This window comes from Leguminivora glycinivorella, chromosome 20 (assembly GCF_023078275.1).
Source record: "Leguminivora glycinivorella isolate SPB_JAAS2020 chromosome 20, LegGlyc_1.1, whole genome shotgun sequence".
Taxonomy (NCBI): domain Eukaryota; kingdom Metazoa; phylum Arthropoda; class Insecta; order Lepidoptera; family Tortricidae; genus Leguminivora; species Leguminivora glycinivorella.
Window position 1 is genome coordinate 16,653,852 of NC_062990.1, and position 21,208 is coordinate 16,675,059.

General features: G+C 37.6%; 1 protein-coding gene and 1 long non-coding RNA gene across 2 annotated transcripts; one reads left to right on the top strand and one right to left on the bottom strand.

Annotated features, from left to right (window-relative positions):
* Positions 1-8,540: 8,540 nt before the first annotated feature.
* Positions 8,541-15,317, bottom strand: LOC125237195. Its single transcript, XM_048144188.1, has 3 exons — positions 15,304-15,317; positions 9,995-10,635; positions 8,541-9,382 (listed from the first exon to the last, which is right to left on the bottom strand). Exons 1-3 carry the CDS (start codon positions 15,304-15,306, stop codon positions 9,229-9,231), a joined length of 798 nt encoding a protein of 265 aa, XP_048000145.1. The 5' UTR covers positions 15,307-15,317; the 3' UTR covers positions 8,541-9,228.
* A 4,861-nt stretch (positions 15,318-20,178) lies between these two features.
* LOC125237231 lies at positions 20,179-20,594 on the top strand. The gene is made up of 3 exons (XR_007178307.1): positions 20,179-20,336; positions 20,422-20,489; positions 20,573-20,594. It is a non-coding gene; the product is annotated as an uncharacterized LOC125237231 (long non-coding RNA).
* Positions 20,595-21,208: the final 614 nt, after the last annotated feature.

Below are 21,208 nucleotides of genomic sequence, written 5' to 3' on the forward strand. Positions count from 1 at the left end.
GAAAAAATATTTATTAACTAAAGAGTACATTACAAGTTGATTAACATTGGTAACCGCACTAGGCATGCCTGTATCGCGGCAACCAATAACATACGTTATGCCAAAGTACGATTCAACCGGTTGACAGATTTGAATGTTTGGTCAATGTGACTACAATAACAACGTAATTTTTCGTAACATTAATTTAACCGACAATCGTTTTATTAAGCAGTTTTGAAGAACCACTTAAGTACAGAATTCAAGATATATGTGCCCGGAATAATCAATTAAGGGACATTACATCGGAAACGAACTCTTTTTAAAAATAGTTTATACGACTGTGGTAATATTGGAGTAGGTTTTAAGTGACACAGATAATATTTTATTCAAATTGTGTGTCGCATAAGGGGTGGTTTTTCAAATTCAGACCTCATTCGTGAATTACTTTAAGCGACATATAAGTCATCGGATCGCCGTGAAACCCAATTCAAACGACGCAGAAAAAAACGCTGATTCCAATGATATATATAACTCATTTTCGACCAAAATGTCGCTTAAGTGGTTCTTCCTTTCCACCGTCGATATATACATAAATATAAATATGCCTTTACCAAATCCTAATGTTATTTGTTTTGACATGTGCCATCAATCACTTGAGACTAACTTGAATGTTATTCTTAAGGGTCTCTCACACTAATAAATTCGTTTATTATGTGTTATGAAAATGATGAAAAAATTTTTTTGCGAATTTAACTAAAAATGATATACAGGGTGGTTCCTGATAATGAACCTAACAACTTGTCGAATTTAACGGAAAACAAAAAAAACACGGTGTACACAAGTGACGATACATTTCAAGTGATACAAAGACACAACGGGTATATATTATTTTATGTCAATAGATAATTAGATATACTAGTATAGTACCTAATATCTAGTTGGATAAATGAATATATTAAATATGCAACCATGAACTGCATTAGGCCCGATTCGAACAATGTTAGTAGCAAAATCCGATCCATACATCGTATCCAGAGCTAACATTAAATTTTACATCGGGCAATTTTTCGAATTACATAAGCATAATCCTGTAGTATTTTTTTTTACCAAACCCAAGTGATTAAATGTAGTCTGCACAAACCTATGTCCTGGCACTCCTCGGACACTGGCGATCAAATATATTGAAAGAGGCGCGTTCCTAGCACACAGTCTTAGCTCGTGTAGGTGAACGCGTACTATGCTTGTATGAGCGAAATATGACAGGTCGACTGTTCGCGTTTTTGACAGGCGGTAACTGTGTGGTAACCGAGAGGGGGGTGGGCGGCACTTTCAGCGGGGAGCGGGAGTGGCCATACTGTACGATAGTACTCTTTATTATACTGTGGTCCTGGCCTCTAGAGGCGGTAAAAAGCGGCCGCCGGCAATTAGCGAGATGGTCCATATTTGATGACCCCGAGCCGAGACACACCGCCAGGATGTTATGCTCAGGGATTTAAAGGCGACTCTAATAACCTAACCTAACCACAAAATTAAAATTTTGAAAAAACCCCCGACCGCGACCTAGTGGACCGATTTTCATGAAACATACTGGGACACTTCAACAGACATAGATTACTTACAAGCAAACAGTTCGGTTTCACAAGGGGCCGTTCCACGACCAATGCTGCTTCGGTACTCATTAAACATATATATAATTTTTGGGAAAATTCTTGTGATGCAATTGGCATATTTTGTGATCTTTCAAAAGCCTTTGATTGTGTGGATCATGGAACGCTCATTTTGAAATTAGAACACTATGGTTTGTCTATAAATGCCCTAAACTTTATGTCTTCTTACCTTAGCAATAGAACACAAACAGTAGTTGTTAACAAAACTCGCTCTAGCGGGACTGTAGTCCAATTAGGAGTGCCACAAGGCTCAATTTTAGGTCCATTCCTGTTTTTGGTTTATATAAATGATTTGCCATGTATAGTGAAAAACTTTTGTGAAATAGTACTTTTTGCTGATGATACATCACTGCTTTTTAATGTTGACCGAAAATCTACGGATTACAATGTAATTAATAGCACGTTAGCTGATGTACTGCAGTGGTTTACTGTCAACAATTTACTTCTTAATTCTAAGAAAACCAAATGTATTCGATTTTCTCTGCCGAATGTTAAACCAATCGATACAAAAATACTTTTGAATGATGAATGCTTAGAGATGGTAGATACAACACTGTTTCTTGGTTTAACATTGGACAAAAATCTACAATGGAGTCCTCATATAAAGAAACTAGCAAGCAAATTAAGTTCAGCCGCATACGCCGTTAGGAGAATCAGGCAACTGACTAATGTTGAGACAGCTCGCCTAGTGTATCATAGTTATTTTCACAGTGTAATGTCATACGGTATTCTGGTTTGGGGCAAAGCAGCTGACATACAGACTATCTTTGTATTACAAAAGAGAGCCATTCGTTCTATTTACAACTTAGGAACACGTGAATCAGTAAGAGAACTCTTCAAAGAAATTAATATCTTAACTGTAGCTTCCCAATACATTTATGATAGTATAATTTATGTTGTTAAGAATTTAGACTGTTTCACTAAGAATTCTGATATCCATAATTATAACACTAGAAACAAAAATAAGCTTGCCATAAAGAAGTTTCGTGTCCGTAAAGTACAGAAGTCATTTGTTGGGCAATGCATTCATTTTTATAATAAGTTACCTGACACTGCTTTGAGATTACCCCTCCCAGCTCTTAAGAACTACTTAAAAAAATCATTGATGTTAAAGGCTTATTACAGAGTCGAGGACTATTTGACAGACAAACATGCATGGCCCGAACCAGAAACTACAAAAAACGAATAGCAATTAAAATAATTGTATTATGTATAGAGGACACAGTTCAGATAAGAAAGCACATCAAATATTTTATATTTTATGTTGTGTAGGTAAATTACATATTTAATGATATTGAGATTCATATTATCTTTTTCTTCTATGACAATTTGATATGTTTTCTCTGAAGAAGAACGACGTATTATTAAGCAATAATATAATTTATTGAAATTGATTTCCATAGAGTACCTAGTCTGTTCATATTCTTTGATGAATACTTTTGCATGTTAAATTGTATGTTGTTATTTAATGCATGTTAATTATAAGATGTAATGTTTTGAAAAGAAGTTGCCCGCCGAGTTTCTTGCCGGTCCCATAGTGGATACCCCCCTCCCAACTGAGGGGGGACTGAAATCTTCTCGAGGCTGAGGCGTAGGGTTAGAGCCGGCGTAGCTTTATTTGACGTTCATATGCGCATTGTAATATGCCTACTTGAAAAATAAATATTTCATTTTCATTTTCATTTCATTTTCATTTTCATGGCTAAGAACACTCCCGACTAACACAGCTTTCAAATAAAAAAAACTAAATCGAAATCGGTTCATCCGTTCGGGAGCTACGATGCCACAGACAGACACACACACAGACAGACAAACAGACATACAGACAGACAGACAGACAGACGGACAGACATACAGACAGACAGACAGACAGACAGACAGACAGACAGACAGACAGACAGACACGTCAAACTTATAACACCCCGTCGTTTTTGCGTCGGGGGTTAATAAAATAAACAACGAACAGGAATATTTTTAACGCCCAACGCAAAAACGACGGGGTGTTATAAGTTTGACGTGTCTGTCTGTCTGTCTGTCCGTCCGTCCGTCCGTCCGTCCGTCCGTCCGTCCGTCCGTCCGTCCGTCCGTCCGTCCGTCCGTCCGTCCGTCCGTCCGTCCGTCCGTCCGTCCGTCCGTCCGTCCGTCCGTCCGTCCGTCCGTCCGTCCGTCCGTCCGTCCGTCCGTCCGTCCGTCCGTCCGTCCGTCCGTCTGTCTGTCTGTCTGTGTGTCTGTCTGTGGCATCGCAGCTCCCGAACGGATGAACCGATTTAGATTTAGTTTTGTTTGTCTGAAAGCTAAGTTAGTCAGGAGGGTTCTTAGCTATGTTTCATGAAAATCGGTCTACTATGTCGAGGTCGGGGGTTTTTTCAAAACTCTAAAATCTAAAATCTGGGAAGAATTAAATTAAAACCTAATATCTATGTAAGTTTTGGGACTCGGTAAAAATATGTCTGTATTTTTTTTAACAATCAGCATGTTATAAGGTAATATCTAACTAAAAGTTCTCAACTTCTTAACAATGTGTATTGTAAATTGACATTTTAAGATATTAAAGGCAGATTATTCTCATGTTTCAAAGATCCTCAGACACGCACCGAATAAGGGAGAAGGAACAATAGTGCGGGGACACTTCCAGAAATCACCGACAAGATTATTTTACCGACTAATTTTAACAATAGGTGCAAAAGTACTTAGACAGACACTGAGGTAATACGTATTGAAAAATAAATAAACAAAACTATAAATAGGTTTACACTAAAATCAACCGCATAAGTAGTTTATTATTTTAGTGCATTTTCATAAAATAATAATATATAATGTGGATTAGTGATATTTTTTTATGCTACGTCGTTGGCAAACAAGCATACGGTCCGCCTGATGAAAAGCGGTCACCGTAGTCTATGGACGCCTGCAACTCAAGGGGTGTCACATGCGCGTTGCCAACCCATTAGAAATATGTACACTCCCCTTTGCTGTATTCGTACACAGCAAAAAGGAGTGCACAAGTTCCAAGGAAAGTTCGGGTTGCCGACGACTCAAAGGACAATCTTAGACGGAACAAATTAGTTCCGTAGGTCCTACTTTATCGCAGTAGTGCGAGAACCGGTAGTTTATAAGCCTATGTCCAAACATCAACTCTTATCTCTTTAAAACACTCCATTTGGTCGCGTTTTAATTTATCGCCACTCGTAATGTAACTGTTACAATAAAAAATATTATTTTCCCCTCACTAGCTCGGAAACACGTGTTTTGTCCTTTAATACCAGCGGGTAAAAACGCATTTTATCCACTAGTGGGTAAAGTAATTTGACCTTGAATAAAGTCAAATTAACTGCTTTAAAATTGATAAAAGTAGGTGAATCTAGTAATAAAGATGATTTACCACCCGTGGAACTACTGGAAGCAGTGATAAACGCATTTTTTGCGTTATAGTTTCCTCGCTATAGTGAGGGGAAAAGTTTTGTGTTACACTCGGGTGCAAATGTATTTTACTTCTCGTGTGTTAAAAAACTCGCAAGTTCAGGATTCTATTCTCGAACCACTCGCTTCGCTCGTGGTTCAACTATAGAATCCTTTCACTTGCTCGTTTTTCAATTCCACACTCGGCGTTAAAATACAACTTTGCCCCCTTGTATAACAAATAACTATTCATTGCATTGATTGTATTTCAGTGCATTCTCGGAATATGTTACGTTACGTACATACGTTAAAATACAACTTTGCCCCCTTGTATAACAAATAACTATTTCTCAAACATGCAATGAAATGTTGTCTTTACGTTCCTTAAAATGGGCTGGGAAGTATCGCTTTTTGGGCGCAACAACTCGAGAGGACTGTAAAGGGATTTCATATTATTTTTCAGGCCTAGGCCTGCAAAGTAACTTTTTTTTATAAAATATTGTCCTTTAGAGCCTTTTTTTTTATTTCATTGTATGTTTGAGAAAAGCACTATACATGCCTCGGCGTGAAAACTGATTCCCGGCCTCGTATCCCTATCCGGCCTCGCTCGCACGCTCGCTCGGCCGTATATACCCACTTGGCCGGAAATCCTCATTTTCCCGGCCTCTGATGTAATGTACTATTCATTGCATTGATTGTATTTCAGTGCATTCTCGGAATATGTTACGTTACGTACATACGTTAAAATACAACTTTGCCCGTGTTAAAATACAATCGTGCGAAAAAAGTGCAGCAAGTGAAAACTTTGTCCTTGAATGGAATGAAACTGAGAATGAAAAAACATTGTACATTACGATTCAAGTGCGGGAAAAAAAGGAAGTTCTAAAAGAGTGGCGATGAATTAAAACACGACCGAAGGGAGTGTTGTTAATCGACACAGGTGACAAATTTCCCCTTCGCACGTGTGTCGTACGACTTTCTTCAGTACCGACAGATAGGCCTCTGAAATTTCGAACTGACAAAAAATTTACCATTTTTACTGAAATAGTACATTACGATAGGAGTGACGATAAATTAAAACACGACCGAAGGGAGTATTTTTATACTAAACGAGTTACTAATTTCCTTTTTGCACGTGTATCGTACGACGTTGTTCAGTACATGGCCCTCTGAAGTTTCGACCTGACAAGAAATTAACCACTTCTCGCACTAGTGCGTAAAAAAGCACCATCTGTACTGATATAGTACATTACGATACAAGTGCGTAAAAAAGGAAGTTCGAAACGAGTGGCGATAAATTAAAACACGACCGAAGGGTTTTAAATCGACACGAGTTACGAATTTCCTTTTCGCACGTGTATCGTACGACGTTTTTCAGTACAGATGAGCCTCCGAAGTTTCGACCTGGCATATAATAAACCACTTCTCGCACTAGTGCGTAAAAAAAAACAACATCTGTACTGAAAAGGTTCATTTTGCATTACGTATGTTACACTCGCTGGTATCACACCTCGCACACTGGCGATCAAATACAATCAAGTTCCTAGCACACAGTCTAAGCTCGTGTAGGTGAACGCGTACTATGCTTGTATGAGTGAAATATGACAGGTCGACTGTTCGCGCTGTGAGGTAACCGAGAGGGGTTGGGCGGCACTTTCAGCGGGGAGCGGGAGTGGCCATACTGTACGATAGTACTCTTTATTACACTGTGCTAGTACTGTCACCACCGACAACGCATTTTGGTCGCCGTGTCCCCTCACTACCATGACAAGCAATACAGCGCTGTATCCTGTTATATTAATATGTTTATTTTACGATTAATAACACTTTACAGCGGGGGACCAGCGGCACAACTTCCGGGTTTAATAACTTTGCATGTTAAAGGAAAACAATTAAAAATATTGTGGGGGATGTTTTATTCATATTTTACTAGCCTTTTTTACAAGCTTTTTGTTAATACCGAGTATGTATATGTATATGTATGTAAATGAAAATCACCAGAGAGCAAAATAGCATTCACTTCTTTAATGATTCTATAGTTCCCGAACATAGTTAGGAATTCTAAAATAGAATGCTGAGCGTAGTGACGGATTTTAATGGTAGTTATGTCTGAAATGGGTACTTTTTTGAGTTGTACTATTTTTAACCCCCGACAAAAAAACGACGGGGTGTTATAAGTTTGATGTGTCTATCTGTCTGTCTGTCTGCCTGTTTGTCTGTCTGTGTGTGTGTCTGTCTGTGGCATCATAGCTCTCGAACGGATGAACCAATTTAGTAGATTTAGTTTTTTTTTGTTGAGCTGAGTTAGTCGGGAGTGTTCTTAGCCATGTTTCATGAAAATCGGTTCACTATGTCGGGGTTTTTTTCAAAATTTTAAACTATTAAATTTATTCTTGATCATTCTGACATCACTTTTTAGGGTTCCGTAGTCAACTAGGAACCCTTATAGTTTCGCCATGTCTGTCTGTCCGTCCGTCCGTCCGTCCGTCCGTCCGCGGATAATCTCAGTAACTGTAAGCACTAGAAAGCTGAAATTTGGTACCAATATGTATATCAATCACGCCAACAAAGTTCAAAAATAAAAAATGGAAAAAAGTGTTTTATTAGGGTACCCCCCCTACATGTAAAGTGGGAGCTGATATTTTTTTCCATTTCAACCCCAACGTGTGATATATTTTTGGATAGGTATTTAAAAATGAATAAGGGTTTACTAAGATCGTTTTTTGATAATATTAATATTTTTGGAAATAATCGCTCCTAAAGGAAAAAAAAGTGCGTCCCCCCCCCTCTAACTTTTGAACCATATGTTTAAAAAATATGAAAAAAATCACAAAAGTAGAACTTTATAAAGACTTTCTAGGAAAATTGTTTTGAACTTGATAGGTTCAGTAGTTTTTGAGAAAAATACGAAAAACTACGGAACCCTACACTGAGCGTGGCCCGACACGCTCTTGGCCGGTTTTTTACTTTCTTCTTCCCCTACAGGGACTCCAAAGTAGAACATTGAGAGTTATTGAGGTTAAGAATTTCACCACCTTCTTTCTTCTTGTGGGTGTCGTAGAAGTCGACTGTGGGATACGGGTTAAATTGTGGCGTAGGCGAGAGGCTGGCAACCTGTCACTGCAATGTCACAATTTCGTTTTCTTTCAACCCCTTTTTGCCAAGAGTGGCACTGAAACTTGAGTTGTTTCATGTACTCTGCCTCATGGGTTACAGGCGTGATTCTATGTATGTATGTATGTATGTATTGTATGTATGTAACATTGAGAGTAATGAGCGATAGTAAAAAGTAACCATGTCTGGAATTTTTATGGTTTTTATTTTTATGTGAAATTTTTATTTATAAGCAGCCTAAGCCTGCACGAGAAGCAGTGGAACTTGATCCTCTAGCCGCCGCCTTTTATTTCCTTCTTCCTCTATAAGAATACTGAGAGTAGTGAGCGATTGAAAATGGTTACCGTCTGGAATGGGTTGACTTTCATTTACATTTTTTAGTACGTTAATTTATTTTTGCTTATTTTAACATTGTGTTTTATTATAAGCAGCCCAGGTAAGATCTCTTGCAGCATTTCCTGCAGCACGGGAAGTAGTGGAACTTAACCCTCTTGCCGCCGCCTTTTACTTCCTTCTTCCTCTATAAGAATACTGAGAGTAGTGAGAGATTATAAATGGTTACCGTCTGGAGTGGGTTGACTTTTTTGGAAAATAAATGTTTCCTTATTTTTTTATTTTAACAATGTGTTTTATTATAAGCAGCCTAAGTAAGATCTCTTGCAGCATTTCCTGCAGCACGGGAAGTAGTGGAACTTAACCCTCTTGCCGCCGCCTTTTACTTCCTTCTTTCTTCTATAAGAATACTGAGAGTAGTGAGAGATTGAAAATGGTTACCGTCTGGAATGGGTTGACTTTCATTTACATTTTTTTTAGTACGTAAATTTATTTTTGCTTATTTTAACATTGTGTTTTATTATAAGCAGCCTAAGTAAGATCTCTTGCAGTACTTCCCGCAGCACGGGAAGTAGGAACTTAACCCTCTTGCCGCCGCCTTTTACTGTCTTCTTCCTCTATAAGAATACTGAGAGTAGTGAGAGATTATATGTGGTTACCGTCTGGAGTGGGTTGATTTCATTTACATTTTTTTAGTACGTAAATTTATTTTTGCTTATTTTAACAATGTGTTTTATTATAAGCAGCCCAGGTAAGATCTCTTGCAGCACTTCCTGCAGCACGGGAAGTAGTGGAACTTGGTCCTCTTGCCGCCGCCTTTTATTTTCTTCTTCCTCTCATTGCCCTTGCCCGTGTTCGGGCAGCGCTCGAAATCCATCGTCACTTTCACTCTGCAATCATAAAGTGTATGCAATATTAAACATTTGTTCGTGAACTAGGGAATGCAAACTTGTTATAACCGTAACCAAAATAATTCGTTATAACCGGTTATTTGACAAATTTTTAGGAAACTCGAATAACCGGTTACGGTCATTATTTTATGTCTGAAGTTCGATGATTTGAAGGTTGCCGGGTTATATGAGCTCGGAAATAAAGTCGCCGGCAAGGAATTCCACTCCTTAGCAGTGCGCATAAGAAAGGAAGAAGCAAACCGCTTCATGCGAATTCGCGGAATATCTACCAAGTAAGGATGGAGACCGGCCGTGCGTCTAAGAGTCCGATGGTAGAATGGGGACGGTGGAATAAGCTCGTGTAGCCTTTGAGTACACTCCTCGAAGAGCAACCTGTAAAACACTGACAAATTGTCGACTTTCCGCCGATGGGCCCAAGACTGTAGCTTGTAGCTTTTGTATGTCAGTCTAACAATATTAATTTTAACAATCATTAAGTGAGTGTTTCTTTCAAACAAATCTTTATACCTATCATCTAAAAGTGTTTTATCTATCGTTTTAAAATGGGGACACTCCACTCAAAAGTGCCCATTGTCTTTTGTCTATACTTACTTCAATTCTCTGATCTTCTTTTTCTCCTCCTGTTGTTTCAGCAGCCATATCTGTATCTGCTCCGCAATCTTCTGTCTGTTCAGTATCCTCGGCAAGCTGGTATACTTCTTGTCTTTACTCTTCATCAGTTTGTTGTAAAACTCCGTCTGACTATTCTTTTTCTTCCAATCATCTTTCCCTCTCCTATCAATGTTCAATGATATCTTTCGTCTGAAATCAGTGATGTTTCTAGGATCTACATCCTCGTCACTGGCAGCTTCATGTATTTCTTTTATCTGCTTTTTTAATTTTTTTAAATTTTCAAGGCCAGCTATTGCGTCTGTATCATTAGTTTTTTCTAGTTCTGGTATAGCTTCATCGATAGCTTTGTTGATTTGCATGTATAGATCTTCTTTCTCTTGCCTTAATAGTTCGATTTGTGCTGCTTTCTCATCTATCTCATCCGCCTTCATTTGTGCTGCTTTATCATCAATATTATTATCATCCGTCTTCAATTCTTTAATATGATCATCGATATCTTCTACTGTTTCTATCACATTTGTTCCGTTCTCATTAGTGGTGTTTGCGTTTGTGACATTGATATGTGCAGTTTTTGATGGTGAGCAGGAACCCAGTAGAATTGTAAGGTAAAATAGAAGATGCTGGAAAACGAAATGGAACTATAGTATTTAATCAGATTTCATTTCACCTACACATCATTTTATTTTGGTGTATTGTGGAATTTATGGGAATTCAGAAATTGACAATCAGTTTTATTTTTTTGTACGTTTTAGAAAAGATAGTAGATACCTATCTTTCCCCGCTCTCCCCTACATGTGTAATTCAAACAATAGAGCAGACGAAGCTTTAGCCATAATTAAGTATAAAACGTATGAATATGTAGCCACACAACATTATAATAATTAAAATGAGGAAGAAGAATAATAAGCGGTATTTTTAAAAATGTTAAAAAAAATTGGAAATCTACCATAATGTGGGAAAGAGAAAGTAACACATACATACTAACTTAGATATTGATAGGAATATCAATAAACCCCCCTTCTTCCCGTGGGTGTCGTAGAAGGCGACTGTGGGATATGGGTTAAATTGTGGCGTAGGCGAGAGGCTGGCATGGCAACCTGTCACTGAAATGTCACAGTTTCGTTTTCTTTCAACCCCTTATTTGCTAAGAGTGGCACTGAAACTGGAGTAGTTTCATGTGCTCTGCCTACCCCTTCATGGGATACAGGCGTGATTGTATGTATGTATGTATGTATATCAATAAATACCTACATATAATCAAATGGAAACAAGACCAGAGAACAACAAATTATTATAAACCGTACATAAAGCTAACTTTATGCTTTAATAGCATTTGCGTAGTAAAATTCTTAAGCCGGTACTTTTTTGGTGAATAATATAACATAGAGTATTATGATATCATTCATTGTTTTAACTTAAGTGTAGACTTATTTTTTACGTAATGTTGAATTTCTCCTTATACTTGTAGATATTGCAATTCTGTGGAAGTTGAAAGGGCATTCAAGCTTCAAAAGAAATGTATTCGCGTAATCACAAATGCTCCTGCAGGCAGTAGTTGTAGACCATTGTTCAAGCAGCTTAACATCTTGCCATTGGCATGCACTTACATATTAAAAATTTGTACTTTTGTAAAACAGTATCCAAATTATTTCGTTAAGCGGTCAGACTTGTTTTGTCCGAACCTAACCCAAGACCGCACTATAAAAATCTTCTTAATCAGCCACGTTGTATGTCAAACATATATAAAATAAATGCTTTTAATATGAGTATTGTAATATTTAACAAGTTGCCAGTTCAAATTAAAGTACTAGAAGGCAATGAATTTAGAAAAACCTTAAGAAATTGGCTTCTTCAGCAGTGCTTCTATAGTAATAAAGATTTTTTAAATAATACAGAGTAAAAGTTTATATATAATATTGTATTTATTGATAATGACTGTAAATATATGTATAATGTCTCATTAAAATATAATGTTAAGTTGTCCATTTTAATCATAAACGCTGTAATAAAGTTGTAATTACTATTTTAAGACACCTTCACATAATTGCATGCTGTTTGTATACGGCTAAAAAAGGTGAACCCAACGACTGTTTACTCATTTAACATCTGTAAACTATACCCTTTTTGCAAATAAATTATTGTTTGTTTGTTTTGTTTGTTTTTGTTTGTTTGTAAATTGATCAACTACAAGATGTATATAAAAATCTTTCTCAAGTTACCTTTTGTAAGGCTGCCTGTTTAAGAACATTCTTCAAGTGGCGAAAATATGAAAATTTGTTCAACACTAAAGAGTCCGCACTGAAGAATATTTACTTTCCTCTGAAATGTTCAGAACCTCTCCAATTTCTCATCGTCTCATCTCACACAACTATCATTTTAAAAGGAATCTTAAGGACGCACAAGTTAAAGTTCGTTATCAAATTGACTAATATAGGAAAAGAGATTTTGAGAGTAACTTTTTAGAGATGTACATAGTTCGTACAACTAAAAAGGTGTAAAAACGACAGAAATGATGAATTTAAAGGACGTTTCTTTTATGAAGTAGTTAAATAACTAGACAATTATTCATTATTTTGGCTTCACTGAAATATTAGGACGGCTCGTAAGAGAATATCATATTTAAAGAACTTTAATCGTTCCTAGAACTGTTGAATAAAAAATCAGATTAAGTAGAATGGTTAAAAATATTCTGAGAAACTTCCTTCTCAAAAACTCATGAACTGTATAAAAACTCTGGAAAGAGTATAATTAAGTATTCGAAATCATTTAATTGCTCCCTATCAAGTGATTTTTTTTTTACTGAAAATTACTGTAATCGTTGTGGCGTTACCATTTTAAATATTCCTTTACAATCTACATACTTAATTGAAGTTCACAAGCTAATGGTTTGAAAAACTTCAACACGAACTATTTTCATGGATAATTTCATAAAGAATATCACCTATAGTTTTTTTTTTTAATTTATTGAAAACAAAGATTACAGTTATATTATACAGTTTCTAATATTTTCGCCAAACTTATGTTTAACGGCGAAATGAGAGGGAGCGAGACAATTTTACACAACTCCTCTCTTTCCGGTTACACACATTATTAGGACCGTATGAATATAATTATACGATTTCCAGCTTGCTGAAAACGGGATACCCCCATTTGCCAGAATTTCATTTGCCATAATTTTATTTGCCATCCTATTCAATAATCATAATATTGTTTCTCATAACATCTTATGCCATAATCATTGTTTACTATATTAATCTAGTGCCAGAAACTTTGTTTCCCATAAAGTCAGTTTCCATAATGTCATTTGTCAGAATCATCGAAATCCGTAATTACCACATTCCATACCATCATTTGTCATACAAATTAGCGTCCAGAAAAGTCAATTTCCATAATGTGCTTTGGCAGAATCGAAAACTACTATAATAGGTACTAGAAGGACTAGAGAATGAAACTGCTATCAGAAAGTAGGTTAGGTTAGGTTAGAACTGTGACCCCCTGGAAAATGAAACTGCTATCAGAAAGTAGGTTAGGTTAGGTTAGAACTGTGAACCTCTGGAAAAGGAAACTGCTTGAAAAGTAGGTTAGGTTAGGTTAGAACTGTGACCCCCCGGAAAATGAAAATACTATCAGACAGTAGGTTAGGTTAGGTTAGAACTGCGACCCCCTGGAAAATGAAACTGCTATCAGAAAGTAGGTTAGGTTAGGTTAGAACTGTGACCCCTGGAAAATGAAACTGCTATCAGAAAGTAGGTTAGGTTAGGTAATATAGGTAATAATATGGGCAACAATTAATATGGCAATAATTGCTTATGGCGTTTGAATATTCTATGAAACCATATTATTGCACTTAATAATCATCGTCATCATCATCATTTCAGCCATTAATCGCCCACTGCTGAGCATAGGCCTCCCTTCGTGTACGCCACTTATCCCGGTCCTGGGCTAATCTCATCCAGAAGTGCCCCGCAGTTTTTCGGATGTCGTCCACCCAACGAGCCAACGGATGCCAGGCCCTTCTTACATCCGATAACGGCCACCATTCGGTCAACATTTTAGTTCACCTGCCATCACTCTGCCTGGCAACATGCCCCATAACTCAATAATATCATGCACTTAATAATATGGCTAACAAATAGTATGGCATTGTATGATTATGGAAGGTAATATTCGGATAAACAACGAGTATGTCATATGATTTTTATGGTAAACAAATCATTCGGGCAAATGAAATTCAGGCAAGTTAGATTCGGGCAAATGAATATTATGTTAAATGACTGTCGGACAAACAATAGACAACCGCTGAAAACTGATTTTGGCTAAAAAATATTTGACTGAGTTTCAAAACAAATGCAATATAAACGTCACGGAAAATGTTACATAGGTACAGGACAAGTAGGTAGATATGTACCCTGAGAGAAAATACAACCAGTTTTCATGTTCGTTCAACAAGTTTTTTGGTTAAAATAGCGCCTACGTGCTCTTTGGTTCAAACAACAAGCTACTTGTCATTTGAATCGGCAATATATTTGAATCAACAAGTCGATTTTATAAAAACAACCTGACACAGTCATATTGTTTTAAACATATGTTTGGCTGATTCAAACGGATAAACCGCAACAAGTCGAACTTGTTAAATTCACAATGCAAATTTCTCTCAGTGTAAGTGCGAAAGTGATGCATGATTTGACAAGTGACAAAATGAGGACCATGATACGGCCACTGTTCACTTTTTCAATACTTATTAATGTAATTTTCCGCGACGTTTCAAGAGCGATACGTGCCGAAAAATATAGCCTCAAACAACTAAACGCGAAAGTACTGGATAAAATCTCAGTTACATGCATAAACGTGAAATAAAACTATGAAAACTGGTGTCACACTTGACCACGAACGCTGTAGGTTAGAGAGTTCAAAATGTCGGGATGTGTCATAAATTCGTCATTCGCGAGAATACTGTATCTGACTGCTAAACCGCGGTCCTGGGTTCGAATCCCGGTAAGGGCATTTATTTGTGTGATGAGCACAGATATTCGTTCCCGAGTCATGATGGATGTTTTTCTATGTAAGTATGCACCCATAGTACAAGTTTCGCTTAGTTTGGGGCTAAGTTGATCTGTGTAAGGTGTCCCGAATATTTATTTATTTATTTTATTTATCGCGCTAAATGAAGACAATATTATGAAAATCTCAGTTTTCAAGTAGTTCGTAGATAGTATAATATCTAGGTTAAGCTTGAAAACAATACAGGCAATCCAAGTTTTAATAGTCCAAGTTTTAAGCTGACTCACCATATCAGAGAGTTGTTTCACACTGGCAGTAATTCGCTGTTTACGAGTGAAATAAAACGAATAGTTATAATAAACTTGGCTGTTGCGCAATGTGCTGTGTAGCTGTTTATTTTATAAAGGATTTTCACGATTTGAAACGCCTACATTTTTCATTTTTGACCGGAGCGACAGTGTAGGTCTACGGGAGCCTGGGGTCGGCTTTGACAACTAATTCCAAGATTTGGCGTAGGCACTAGTTTTACGAAAGCGACTGCCATCTGACCTTCGAGGTACGAGCCCGGGTTCGAACCCGCGACCTCCGGACCGAAAGTCGCACGCTCTTACCGCTAGGCCACCAACGCTTCAGCGCTACGTTTTAATTCGGTTACCGTTTTGTATGTCCGGATCTATTGTACTACGAACGTCTACTAGGCACTGGCGTAACTTGACACGCGGTGAAGTATTGACCTCCCATAATGTGTGTAGGCGCCTCCCTTTATTTTTTAAGAATTTATTTATTTATCGTAGGGCAATTAAAACTACAAACACTGTATAATATACACTATGACTAGTTCAGTAGTTATTTTAAGTTTTACATATTGCTTGATTTAATATCGGACGATCTATAAAAAAACCGGCCAAGAGCGTGTCGGGCCACGCTCAGTGTAGGGTTCCGTAGTTTTTCGTATTTTTCTCAAAAAGTACTGAACCTATCAAGTTCAAAGCAATTTTCCTAGAAAGTCTTTATAAAGTTCTACTTTTGTGATTTTTTTCACATTTTTTAAACATATGGTTCAAAAGTTGGAGGGGGGGACGCACTTTTTTTTCCTTTAGGAGCGATTATTTCCGAAAATATTAATGTTATCAAAAAACGATCTTAGTAAACCCCTATTAATTTTTAAATACCTATCCAACGATATATCACACGTTGGAGTTGGAATGAAAAAAAATATCAGCCCCCACTTTACATGTAGGGGACCCCCCCTACCCTAATAAAACATTTTTTTTCACTTTTTATTTTTGCACTTTGTTGGCGTGATTGATATACATATTGGTACCAAATTTCAGCATTCTAGTGCTTACGGTTACTGAGATTATCCGCGGACGGACGGACGGACGGACGGACGGACGGACGGACGGACGGACAGACGGACAGACGGACGGACGGACAGACAGACATGGCGAAACTATAAGGGTTCCTTAGTTGACTACGGAACCCTAAAAATGTGTTTGTAAATTTCTGTATTAACATTATTTCTACGTATGAATACATTTCTCAGATGAAATCTCTCATGTTATACAGACATAAGGTTAAAACTGACGTCAGCTCTCGGACTATAAAGGGCCCGAAGCGGCCTAATAACACGCGTAGGACTTGTCTTTTTATCACTGCGAACACTCGCCGGCACATTCACAAATCATTCTGTTCCCTCCCGGCCTACAATAACCGTTTGAGTAACCTTGAGTTGTTTATACTTTTGCTTTCATCGTCATCATCTTCCTTGCGTTAGCTGCCTTGCTCATAGGAACCTGGGGTCCGCTTTGACAACTCATCCCAAGATTTGGCGTAGGCAATAGTTTTACGAAAGCAACTGCCACTTCTGCCAACCCGAAGGGTAACTGTAAGTGCGTTTTCACATTATCCGATCCGATATCGGATATCGGAGCGATATCCCATACATTACATGGCACCATATTGGATTTTTTCTATTGAAATTCTCCCGACTTCCGATATCGGATCGGATAATGTGAAAACGGACTAACTAGGCCTTATTGGAATTAGTCCAGTTTCCTTACGATATCTTTCCTTCACCGAAAAGCGACTGGCAAATATCAAATCAAAAGCAAGTCTTGCTTTCAAGCGAGGTATTTTAAAGAGTAGTTGTTAACGCTTATGTTTGTGGGGACGTCAATAGACGTCGCTCACGTGAAAGGGCATGATAGCACAAACTTCATGGAAATTAACATTCCTAGTAATTACTAAAAATTACTGACATTTTCTGAAACGTTCTATTAATTAACATATTAAAAACCCATGCTAGACACAATAGATATTTTCGCGTGCACGGTCCGTATTTTATCGAGGTTAGAAAAATACTGGTCAAAAAATATTGGAGTTTCTGTGAGCTTTATGAACAGGGCTGGACTTACGTTAATATTTTATTAGCTACTTGCACATTTTATTCATCATCAGCAGTTTATATAAGTCCTACTGCTACTCACAGCTGGCTAAAAGCCTAAACGAAGCCTACACGTAATGAAATATTATCCGAGAGGTTGACATTATCAATAAATTCAAAAACGTCAAAAACTAAAATTATGCCAAACTCTTGCTAAATAAAAAAATACAAACCAAATCTAATATTGGACGCAAAATCTGCATCTCCAAATGCGAGACATTTTCGCTGCACAAGATGGTGCGAGATTCTCGAGACTCTGATCTTCGCTCTCGCTATTACTCTGATGACCGCTTATCGCGTGAAAATAAGGCTGTGGCCAAACGGTAGCGGGTAGCGGAAAGATACCGTACGAAATTGTAAGTTGTGATATTCTTGAGACACTGAGTTTCGCTCTCGCTATTAAGGATGGACGCTAAACAAGGATGTGGCCAAACGGTAGCGGGTTGCGGGGATAATATTACGTAGAAATAAACTAACGATTATTTACAAATTCGGCAGATTATATTTATTATCGTTACAACTCAGAAAAAATGCGGATGGAGGACAAAGTCATCAATGGAAATCCTATCTAGATATGTTCCTTATTTCGTTTTGTGTACCCAAACCTCACCCGCCGATAGCAAATGTATTTGTACAAAAGTTACACCCGCTCTCCGCTCTGCTTATGACGGACCACAGCCTTACCCCTGTCCTCTTATTTAATGCATGTTAATTATAAGATGTAATGTTTTGAAAAGAAGTGGCCCGCCGAGTTTCTTGCCCGTCATACCCCCCTTCAACTGAGGGGGGACTGAAATCTTCTCGAGGCGTAGGGTTAGAGCCGGCATAGCTTTATTTGACGTTCACATGCGCATTGTAATATGCCTACTTGAAAACTAAATATGTATTTCATTCAACGATTCAAAATTTCTTTTCATTTCAAACGTACTTGTATAAAAGTTCCACCCGCTCCCCGCTCCGCTCAAGCCTGGCCACAGCCTTACCCCTGTCCTCGTGTTTGCTCGCGTAATGCCTTCCGCCTCGCCCGCAGATAGCAAACGTATTTGTATAAAAGTTACATACGTTCCCTGATGCGAGAATTTTCTTCCTAATTTTGCTAAGTAACGTGTAAGGCTGGTTTTAGCGTCACGCGGAGCGATCGGCACTCAACTTCAGGGAGCGTGGCGCTTCAGTGGCGCGGACGGTGTAACGTAGCAGATTTTTTTGATAGTCGTGATTAAATATTTTGGATAAATTTAATTTTTGAATGAAACACTTCCTTCTCGTTCATTGCATTATCTGTTGCACTTCAAATGCACATATTTATGTTTATCTGTTGTAGGGTTGCCATACAACAAGTATTATTCGAAATTGTAGGTATTTTGGCTGTCATTCCAGAAAAACTTTGTATTATTTTTATATAGTTAAGTATTGATTTTTGGAAAATATAATATTTTATATTTAGACTTTTTTTTTTTTTTGGGATAGGAGGCAAACGAGCAGACAGGTCGCCTGATGGTAAGCGATCACCGCCGCCCATGGACACCCGAAACACCAGAGGTGAAGACTAAGTTAATGCAATTTAGGCCATACCAAAAAACCCCTTTAGAAATAGAATTCTCGTACAACACCATAAAACTAGAATGCGTTGATACTTTTACATTTCTCGGTTTGGACATAGATTCAAACATAAATTGGAAAGCGCACGTAAAGAAAATAGCAACCAAAATGTCAAAATTTAGGTACGTATGCATTAAGGGTACTTAAAAAAACCACTGATTTAAAATCTGCCCTCGCAGCTTATTATGCGTATGCGTATTCGTGGCTAAAATATTCTATTATCCTATGGGGAAATAGTACGGATATAAACGATTTATTCATTCTCCAAAAAACTTGTATAAGAATATTAGCGAACATTAAATTTCCCGATAGCTGCCACCCTCATTTCATAAATATGAAAATCTTAACCCTAACTTCAATCTATATCTTTGAGCTCTGTAAGTTTGTACGAAAATACCCCGAATTATTCAAAAAAATCGGTGACCAGCCTAGACGATACGAATCGAGATATAAAAATAACCTCGTACAAACAACAAACTCAAAACTAAAACTGCATAGCACAAGCCCACAAAATATGGCAATTAAAGTGTATAACCAGTTACCGAATGACATGAAAGATATCCAATCGAATAAAATATTTAACAAAACCCTGAAACAATATTTAATCGAAAAATGTTATTACAGCTTACAAGACTTTTTTAACGATAATGAATAAACAAAGTAAAAAAAAAAAAAACATTATTGAAAGCCTATACCCCTACTTACTATAATTACTATGAAGTACCTAGTCATAGCCGACCCAGTTTCATTTGTTTACCCTTATTTGTTGGCGCACCGTCATGACGTGAAAAAGATTGTACCTAACAAATTGTATAAGCGAAATACTTCCTACCTACCTACATTAATTATTGCTGCGCCCCGCAGGGCTTCATGTGTCATTTGTGTACCTACCTATACTTTTAAGTACTTGTAAAACCTGTAATGTACATGTGAATTGCAATAAATAAATACAATACAATACCATAGACCAAATGTTATCATAGGTTTTTTTAAGACTGTTCTGGAATGACATTTGTTAGGTTTTGTTTACTTCAAGGTCTGATACAGAAACTGGAGTAATTTTCATTTAATTAATTAGAGATTTTTATTGTTTATTGGTTTGCCACCCGGCTTTTGTTTTGGGTCCTTTAAATTCGAGATCATTCAGTGCGGCGTTCCTTTTGTGACGAGATCCACTTGTATAGTGATCGGACGGCCGTATAAGGGCCTGGAGCCCGGCATGCCACGTGCTGCCGTGGCGTTCCATATTTTGTGTGGTGCGTTCTGTCAGTCTGAGTAAGTAGATTTCATTGTGAGCTTTTGATATTTCCATGGCGTGAAACGTGGAGAGATTCTTAACCATAAATTGGTTTATTTCCAGCTGGCAGAAACATGCTAAGGGTGGGAGTGCTCCGTGGAGATCCTCGGTCTGCAGTCTGCAGGTCTCCGGTGAGCTCGCTTACATTTTTTGTTTAATCTATCACAGTGTGTGAGGGCACTCGACTAATGTGACCAATTTATTTGTTTCATAGGAGTCGGGCAGAAGTAAAGATTCAGAAGTAAAGAGTTAAAGAAAAAACAAGAACTTTTACAATTTTGATGTGCAAGGAAACTTTCTTTGGCGTTACTGGCGCAAGGTGACTTTGGACCTTGTTTTTGTATGGAAGGGTCAGCCCTGTCCACGTGGCGAGGGGGCGTCAGCACCGGAGTCCGGGGAGCAGCCGGCTCATCCCTGACAAGGTGTGTCTCCTGCCCGTTTCCTGCCGGTAGTGCTGTGTAATTCAGGTTTTTAATTTCTGTATAAAGTAATTTCTGATTTCATTTATTTTGAGAATTCTGGTGCATAACTTTAGGTAAATTCATATTTAGTTTTGTAGAATAATGGTTATAAGAGACCTTTTCCTGGACCCTCTTAAAGCGGCCCAGCTTTACCACTGAGTGTAGTTCATATTTTTATATGGTGTCTAATTTAGTATTTTGGGAAACATTAAATGAAACCTTTCTGTAAGGCAAGATTTATTTATAATAAATATATAAAATGTTATTATTGTTTAATTTGTTTCTCCTCTAGCTTTCCTCCAGCAAGTAGAGACACCATTTAGCTTTTGTTTTATTATAAATTTTGTGCTAACGTGGGTGTATTTACTTTGAACTAGCCGGAGCTTTCC

What these genes read in the sequence shown, in the direction of transcription:
- LOC125237195 (XM_048144188.1), bottom strand. An exon ending in AAGAAGATCAGAGAATTGAA is followed by an intron (nt 9,383 to 9,994) that starts GTAAGTATAGAC and finishes TTATGATTGCAG; the next exon opens with AGTGAAAGTGACGATGGATT.